Source organism: Hordeum vulgare, chromosome 5H (assembly GCF_904849725.1).
Source record: "Hordeum vulgare subsp. vulgare chromosome 5H, MorexV3_pseudomolecules_assembly, whole genome shotgun sequence".
Lineage (NCBI taxonomy): Eukaryota > Viridiplantae > Streptophyta > Magnoliopsida > Poales > Poaceae > Hordeum > Hordeum vulgare.
The window spans coordinates 130,089,732-130,099,637 of record NC_058522.1 but is presented as its reverse complement, the minus strand read 5'-3'; the positions used below and the strand labels follow the sequence as shown (position 1 = coordinate 130,099,637).

Genomic DNA, 9,906 nt, shown 5'->3' with positions numbered 1-9,906 from the left:
CTTCCCTGAAGTAGTATGCGGACTTATCAATTTGATCACTAAATTTTTGTGTATGTCTCTCTCAGTGAATTAGATCTCTCTCAATGAATTAGATGTTTCATTGCCTACCCCACCTCAAATAAATAAATAAATAAAAAATCCTAACTCCGTCCGCAAGGGTGCCCCAAGGCTTCAATTGGCCAAGGGTGGGGCATGCCCCAAGGCTTCAATTGACCAATGAGATTTGGCGATTCGAGGATACCCCCTCCACATACACACACATCAAACTGAGGTGATGCTTGACCAACTATGCATATTTAGGATGGACGTGAACATTTTTGTGGTGCAATGGTTCACTGTGATGCATTTTTTAAATGAATTGATGATGGATATGATCCACAATGGTCAAGTACCTCCAATATATGACGTTGGTGATCAAAATGCGCTAATGAATGATGTTGGGCAACCATCTCAAACCAAGGTGGCGAAGTGAGGAAGTGCATAAACCTGGAAGGAAGATGTGTTGGTTTGCACCGCTTGTTTTTTTAACACAGTACAATCAACGACGCTCACATGCACGCACATACACTCAATCACACATGCACACACTATCCCTATGAGTATCTACGAAATAATGAGCCGCCACAACATCTTAAAATTGACGAAGTCATCAAAGGCGCCTTGTAGTCGATAGTAACATCTTCGAGTGAACGAACATCGTCGAAAAGACAGAAATAAATCCTGAAAAATGCATATACTAGTGTCAAGTCAAGGACTTAAACCCCTGGTGGGCTGGTTCCATCACAAGGAACCTAACCATCTTGGCTACGCTTAGTTCACTTCGGCACCACTTGTTTGCAGGTGAGCATGGATCCAATATGTGGAACATAGCAAAAGAGTTAAAAATATTGGATGAAAAATCATGACTACCGCCATGAGTTCAAAAATACCCACCAACATCCGATCACAAGTCATCACAATGAGAACTCGCTCACTCATAGTTGGTATGCCATCCAAGAATCTGTCAATAATGGTTTGGTGCATTTACGCAAGTGACAAATAAAAACCCAAGTGACACGGGAGTCAAAAGCCATGCGCCCCCACTTTACATTGATCATTATGTTTTTCTTTCTTTATATGTTGAAATATGTTGATTTGTGGTTTGTTTGATAACTGAGCATGGCAGTGACATTGTGCCAACAAAATGAGGGGAGGCCATTTGGACCGTCACATTGTTGGATGAAGTCGAATGCCATAAGTAAATGGAGTCAACTTTTTGGAGCACTCAATAAACCCACAAGAAGCAAAAAAACAAAAAACAAATGATGGCTCAAACTCCCAGAATAAACCGCCGTCCATTTTCAGGTCATTTGGAGTTCCAAAGAATACCCAACTCTTCCGTAGCCCTTTTCGGTCAAGAATTCCAACTATCGACAATCTCTCTCTTTGTATAAATCTTGTGAAATAAAAGAGAAAAGGCATTAGGATTGCATCATAAAGTAAAATAATAACTGAAAACACAAAAATATCAACGGGAAAACATGATGCAAAATGGACGTATCAGAATGTTGCGGTTCCCTACACTTGTAGGTTATGAGAGGGCACTCATACCGCATTCATCATATCCTGATTCACCAATAGCAGCCGCCCCTAACCCTAATAGGACTTTCGGTTTCAAGTCTGTCCTAATATCACCATCAACTATCGAAGATATGTTATAAACTACATGGTTGAAACAACCCATTTCCCAATTGTATGAAGTAGGAATCATGTGCAAAACAACACTAAAAAATAAGTGTTGTAATGTCTCCTCTATCTGACAAAAGTAACAGTCCCTATTGCCTCAATTTTGCTCATCTAATTATAAGACGTGTTAAAGATAAACATATATTTAGTACTATTTTATTATGAAAACCCTCACAGTTTGCGTGAGTCACTTTCTAGTTGCTAATAACCAGATGAGTGTACAACCAATGCAACATGCTCGGACACACATCCGGGGATTACTATCAAGGATCGAGTGCTCTCGTAGGAGCGCATTTTGGGCGCAAGCACTCGCACAAGGGCAACAAATAAGGAAATGCCCACCAGCATCGCCCGTTAACGTAGTGGTGCTCCATGCAAGCTCTCCTACATTTGGCAGTCCTCATGCAATAGTAGTAGTAGTCACGACTTAGAACCCAACATTCATCTGCTCCAAGTCCAACTCCAACTCCAAGCACATGCAACACCAGCCCTATAGATGCAGGTTGTGAGTGAATTGTACCTAGCTATGTGGTGTAGTGCAGTGGCATGAATCATTGAAGTGAACCATGAATACTTCCGCGAGTGAGAGTGCTTTACCACAGGATGTTAGAAGTAGCCATAGGAGGAAGCCAGAAGTCGCCACCTTCATTGCTATTCCCGTATCTAGCATATGTATTTAGAAGGCTCTAAGGTGGTGGCTATTTTATACATGGTGCGGAAACAAGGGCGTCCCTGACAAAAAATCTGAACACAAAGAGGATTCACATCATCCAATGGTTGCCTCAAATGAAGAAAAATACATAAGATATGCAAGCGGCGCAAACAAAAACAAAAGATATTCAAGGCTCTTGGGTATTCAAGGGCAAAATAAATATTGCCTTATCTACATCCTTAAGGTCTATCCCAGTGCATCATATCCTAAGCTTGTATCTCAAGCATTAATAAGTGTTCACACACAACTCCACTAACACATTTATTGTATCTTTGTCTTGTATCTAAAGAAACATATGTTTCATATGTTTTGGGATCAATACTAATGTCTTAACCATGTGGCCCATTTGTGGAAAGGCATACAACTAACTTAGTTTGTAAAACCCGGCTCAACTATTTTTCCCATTGGTTACAATATCCATCAATAGAAAAACTTCTAGAGACCATTTTGGAGAATAATAAATATATATTATGCATCAATTTGTAAGTAATTATCTAGTAGACAAAAGAGTTGCATGAACCATGGCAAGCCAATGTGCATGCCCGATGGCCAAAACTTAATCTCGAAAACATAAAATTTGAAACCTTAATATGTAAATCAACGTCAACATATTAGCGTTACATAATAGTGTTGGAAATATGCCCTAGAGGCAATAATAAATTGGTTATTATTATATCTCCTTTTTCATGATAATCATTTATTATCCATGCTAGAATTGTATTGATTGGAAACTCAAATACATGTGTGGATACATAGACAACACACTGTTCCTAGTGAGCCCCTGGAGGACTAGCTCGTTGATCAAATATGGTCAAGGTTTCCTGGCCATAGACATGAGACGTTGTTTGATAACGGGATCGCGTGATCGTGTCAGTTTACTTATACTATTTTCTGCATGTCAAAGTATGTGTTCCCATGACCATGAGATCATTCAAGTCCCAGACGCCGTAGGAATACCTTGTGTGTATCAAACATCACAACGTAACTGGGTGACTATAAAGGTGCTCTACACGTATCTCTGAAGGTGTCTGTTGGGTTGGCGTGAATCAAGACTCGGATTTGTCACTCTGTGTGACGAAGAGGTATCTCAGGGCCCACTCGGTAATACAACATCACAATAAGCCTTGAAAGCAATATGACTAAGGAGTTAGTCATGGGATATTGTATTACGGAACGAGTAAAGAGACTACCCGGTAACGAGATTGAACTAGGTATGGAGATACCGACGATCGAATCTCGGGCGAGTAACATACCGAAGGACAAAGGGAACAGTATACAAGATTAACTGAATCCTTGACACAGAGGTTCGACCAATAAAGATCTTCGTAGAATATGTAAGAGCCAATATGGGCATCCGGTCCCGCTATTGGTTATTGAACGGAGATTGTCTCGGTTATGTCTGCGTAGTTCTTGAACCCGCAGGGTCTACACACTTAAGGTTTGGTGACGTTTTGGTGTAGTTGAGTTATGTATGTTGGTGACCGAAGGTTGTTCGGAGTCTCGGATGAGACCCAGGACGTCACGAGGAGTTCTAGAATGGTCTAGAGATGAATATAGATATGTAGGAAGAGGGTATTTGGACTCCGAAATGGATTCGGGCATTTCCAGTAGTGTACCGGGAATGGCGAATGGGTTCTGGCGGTCCACCGGGAGAAGTCCTCCCACCCCAGGGGCCACATGGGCCTAATAGGCGGTTGACCAACCCTTAGTGGGCTGGGAAGCCAGCCCCTAAAGGCCCTTGCGCCAAGGAGGTGGGAGGAAGGCCAAGTGGGAGGGAATCCTACAAGGAGTAGGACTCCACCTCCCGTAGTCGAGGAGGACTCCTCCTCTCTTGGTGTGCCACCCTTTGCCTTTCCTCCTATATACACTAGAGGGGAGAGAGGGCAGCCAACACCTTATTCTAAGACTCCAGGGTGCAGCCCCTCTCCCTCCCTCTAGTTCGTTCTTCCTCTAGAATAGGTTCAACAGTGCACGATGAAGCCCTGCCGGATCAGCTCCACCACCATCACCGCCAGACCGTTAGGTCGTGGAGAACTCAGCTACCTCTTCACCCCCTCTTGCTGGATCAAGAAGGTAGAGATTGTCATCGAGCTATACGTGTGTTGAACGCGGAGGTGCCGTCCGTTCGGCACTAGATCGAGATGGATCGTGATGAGATCGCGGGACGGATCGTGATGGGATTGCGGGACGGATTGCGATTTGGATCGCGAAGATGTTCGACTACACGAACCGCGTTATATGCGCTTCTGCTTAGTGATCTACAAGGGTATGTGGATCCAATCTCTCCTCTCGTAGATGGTCATCACCATGGATAGATCTTGTGTGCGCATAGGACAATTTTGTTTCCCATGCGACGTTACCCAACAGTGGCATCATGAGCTAGGTCTATGCGTAGATGACATCTCGAGTATAATGCAAAGGAGTTTGCGGGAGTTGACATTCAGATTGCTGCCCTCCTTAGTCTTTTCTTGATTCGGCAGTATTGTTGGATGAAGCGACCCGGACCAACATTACTCGTACGCTTACGAGATACCGGTTTCATTGACTAACATGCAACTTGTTGCATAAAGATGACTGACAGGTGTCTGTTTCTCCTACTTTAGTTGAATCGGATTTAATAGAGGCGGTCCTTGGAGAAGGTAAATAACAACTTGTGTATCACCTTGTGGTTTTGTGTAAGTAAGATGCGATCATGCTAGATACCCATAGCAGCCACATAAAACATGCAACAACAAATTAGAGGACGTCTAACTTGTTTTTGCAGGGTATGTTGTGATATGATATGGCCAAAGACATGATATGATATATTTGATGTATGAGATGATCATGTTGTAGTAGTTAAATATCGACTTGTGTGTCGATGCTACGACAACTGGCAGGAGCCATAGGGTTGTCTTTAATTATTTTGCGCATGGTGATGCTTTGCTTTATCGCTAGTTCAGTAGCTTTAGTAGTAACAACATAGATGGCACGACAAGCTCGACGACAACACAATGATGGAGATCATGATGATGGAGATTATGGTGTGGCACCAGTGACGATGGAGATCATGCCGGTGCTTTGGTGATGGAGATCAAGAAGCACAAGTTCATGGCCATATCATGTCACTTATGATTTTCATGTGATGTTAATCCTTTTATGCTTCTTATTTTTCTTAGGACGACGGTAGCATTGTAAGGTGATCCCTCACTAAATTTCAAAATAAAATTGTGTTCTCCCCGAGTGTGCATCGTCGCGACAGGTCTTCGTTTCGAGACACCATGTGATGATCGGGTGTGATAGACTCTACGTTCACATACAATGGGTGCAAGATAGTTTTGCACACGCGGAACACTCGGGTTAAACTTGACGAGCCTAGAATGTATAGACATGGCATTGAAACACAAGAGACCGAAAGGTCGAACATGAGTCATATAGTAGATACGATCAACATAATGTTCACCATTGAAGCCAACTTAACTCACGTGATGATCGGACTTGAGTTTGTGAATTTGAATCATGTCTCACTCCAATGACTAGAGGGATATCAAATTTGAGTGGGAGTTGTTAAGTAATATGATTAATTGAACTCATTATCATGAACATAGTCAAAATTTCTTTGCAAATTATGTTGTAGCTTGCGCTGTAGCTCCTTATTTTTGATACGTTCCTAGAGAAAACTTAGTTGAAAGATGATAGTGGCAATTATACAGGCTGAGTCCGTAAACCGAGGATTGTCCTCATTGCTACACAGAATGCTTATTTGGTGTTGTCCTCACACTCTCCCTCTACCATCGTGATTAGTGTTGAACCTAAATAAATGTTATTTGGTGTTTGCGTTGAGCATGGACATGATTAGATCGTGTTTATTGCAATATGATTATTCATTTAAAGAGAATAATGATTACTCTATTTACTTGAATAATACCTTCAATGGTCATGCACCTAATACGAATGGTTTATTGGATCTCGATCGTAGTGTTACACATGTTCATAATATTGATGACAAAAGATAAAAAATAGTAATGATAGTACCACTTACTTGTTGCACTGCCTTTTGAGTCATATTGGGATAAAACACATGAAGAAGCTCCATGCTAATGGATCTTTGTACTCACTCATTTTTGAATCGTTTGAGACATGCGAACCATGCCTATTGGTGTAAACGCATGAAGAAACTCCATGCAGATGGATCGTTTAGACTCACTTTATTTTGAATCACTTGAGACATGCAAATCATGCGACATGGGTGTAATGCCCCAGAGTGTAACTTGCCATATTTGGAACCTTCATGTATGTGGGTCCATCATGTCATTGCCTTGTGAGATATATGCTTGTGTTATTTCATGCCTTTTTAACAAATTGTCTTCAAGACTCCTTATGAATCAAACATGCTATAACACCACCTAAATGAAAAAATGGAGGAAGAATTGCGCTTCTAAATGCAAGAGAAAGAACAATTAAGGTCCTCCAACAAGAATCTTGAAGAACACTTTGAGAATGTATTAAATCCTTGAAGAGCCACCATGAAGAACCCTTTGAAGAACACTGAACAAAAGGATGATGAAAAGAATAAAGATTGAAAAGAATAAGATTATGATCTTGCACAAATTTAGATGGAGCTTCGTGAAGAGATAGTTGAGAAAACTTGGAACTCCGGAAAAGAAAAGATGAAGCACTTGGGATAAAGAATTTGATATCATGAGCCACTCCGGAAGATGAATTGAAATCATTTTGATGAAACAATAATAAGAATTATGTTATGCTTATCTATCATCAAGTTAAATTGATGACAAGGAACATATTTGCATACCACTTATTCTTCTTGAAAGATTGGAGAGAGATAAGAGAACGAACTTGAAAAAGTCTTGAAAGTACCACTGATAAAGATTTGTAATGAAAGAGGATAATGCAAATGAACTCGGCTACATGAGGACAAGAGAGCATGATTCGATTAGAGAATGCTTGAACAAGCCATCAGTAAGAATTCACAAATGAATGAGGATACGAAGAATGAATGGAGATACATGAGAACTAAGAGATCATGATACACCTAGAAGAAAACTTGAATAAGGCACCTGAATAATTGAGAGACGAACAGAGAGACAACAATGGAGAAGAATTTGAGAATGAAAGTTGATAGCTGAGAACATAGAAATCTTTTAAAATGACGACCTTCGGAGGATCGAGAAATGGAAACAACTATGAATTGCACCAAATAGGAAGGAATTATCATGATCGAAAACAATTTGAGAGGATAGCACGAAGCTGAGATGACAGTCTTCAAAGAATGGACCAAGATTTAAGAGAAACACTTCTTCGGTCTTCAAGGACGAGAATGATGAGGATAAACAACATCATGAATTACTGAGACTCTCCGGAATGATGAATTAGGGAAGGTTGAGCCAATGATGAAAATGATTTTGAAGCGATCTTGGAGAATGAATATGACCGATGGAATCTATACTTACGTCACACTTGAAAAGATTAGATATGTAGAAAAGATTAGAAGAGCCAAGTAAAATCCTAGGAAAACCTGTGGGTTATGGTCAAAATAAAACACCATTGAATGGATAGCTAAGAAGGATTGATAGCACGAGTACAAATGAAAATTTGATGAGGTGAGACCCTTGAAATAATTGGAAGGATGGAATGAAAACGCGAATCTTCAGAGATATCTTGAGCATTCTGGGTAGAATAAAGAGGGATGAAAAAACAATAGAGGCTTGAATAGGAATTTCCAACATGGGAAAACATATAGAGAATGAAAGGGATAAATCAACACCGAATGCTTGAATTTAATCCACCAGAAAAGAACACAAAAATGAAGAATGATGAACTTGAAACTCGTGAGAATCTTCACAATGAATCACCGGATACAATACGGAAGAGAAGATAATGAAAGAAACAAGGAAAAGAAAGGCACTTGGATGATAATTAAATCATTGAATAAAAAGGGTGGGAGGGCGGTGAAAACAAAGATATATGACAAAGATTCTATTCTATATTTTCATGGTAAGGTTCGCACGGGCTCGATCATACATATTGGATTGTCATATTGAAATGACGCTCGAATATGCTCCCTAGGCATAGCGAACTACAAGGGTTGACGAAGAATATCTGATGACATATATTGAGACTGTCCTTTGTAAAAACGACAGTGAACAAACGAATCCACTAGATCTTGAATCCCAACCTCACATCATGCATCTATTGGAATATTATCCTAGGTAGCTACTTGAATTCCCACCTAAGAAATCCCAAAATTTTCTAACTATGCAATCGGATCCGTGGATACAAGGAGTAAAATCCATCACTCAACTCCTAGCAATAACACTACCCATCCTGTGTATCACATCCGTCAACACATAACGAGAGATCTCAGAAACTCTTCTACCTCAGACCCTCGTAATCACAATGATACCAAGTATGGTAGTACACCGAAACTCTCTCCACCAGTACTGGGGATGCCGGACTCCTCTTGCCACTACTAGGATTGGAGCAATTTCGAACATCCTCCGTCCTGAGGTACTAAGAAATCTGAATGATAACGATGTTCCAAGAATCCCTTGGAGCTCAACTCCTCGGAAGAAATCAAGTCATACAGGAGGCACCAAGACAGAACTCCATCACAACGATATTATATAGATTCCAAAATACCCACGTGACCCTAAAAAAATTGAGTGAGAAGAGGAGTAGAATTAAAATTCCCACGCCCAAATTCCTCACGAGAGCATAGAAGAGGAGTAAAAAGAATCCTACTCTGCGATATATAACTAGACTCAAAGCAGTTTTTCACTAGACTCGACTCGGCCAAGTTCGATCAATCAAGGGGGCTCCTAGGTCGGTACTTCTCTCAGACCAACTTGTGAGGCCCAAGATGCGATCCTATCCTTATTTTGGCGCGAGGGCCTCGACAGGGATGGAAGCACATCTCGTTGTTTCGCAAGAATGGACATTATTACAAGTACATGTACAGAAGAGATGAGTATATGGAATTGGCTTACACTCGCCACAAACTACAACATGAACATATCAATACAACAATATAATAAATCATCATGAAGAAGAGCAAGGTCCGACTTCAGACAAAAAAATGATAAAAGAATGACGTCAATTCTTGCTATCCAAGGCTGCCGGCCTGGAACCCAACCTAGACCGATGATGAAGAAGAAGAAACTCCAATAGCACAATCATCGCACTCACGTCAAATCATCACATTACCTGAACCTGCGACTATTGTTGTAGTAATTTGTGAGCCACAGGGACTCATCAATATCATTTCCAAAGGTATATAGACTAACAAGCTTAATGGGTGAGGTATGGTTAAGTGGTCAGGCTCTTCCTGTATTATGTTGAGTTACTCCTCACGTTCATGACTCGCTATGTATTTACTAAAGGTGATTAGTACTATTATGTTGGGCCTTGCCAGAATATTTTTATCCCAAAACTAAAATCTATGGGGTACACACAACAACCCCAAGCATATT

General features: G+C 40.7%; 1 protein-coding gene across 1 annotated transcript; it reads right to left on the bottom strand.

Moving 5' to 3' along the window:
- Nucleotides 1-1,827: 1,827 nt before the first annotated feature.
- On the bottom strand, nt 1,828-2,486 carry LOC123398973. The gene is made up of 2 exons (XM_045093409.1): nt 2,323-2,486; nt 1,828-2,215 (listed from the first exon to the last, which is right to left on the bottom strand). The coding sequence occupies exons 1-2, from the start codon at nt 2,393-2,395 to the stop codon at nt 1,989-1,991; spliced, it is 300 nt and encodes a 99-aa protein (XP_044949344.1). The 5' UTR covers nt 2,396-2,486; the 3' UTR covers nt 1,828-1,988.
- Nucleotides 2,487-9,906: the final 7,420 nt, after the last annotated feature.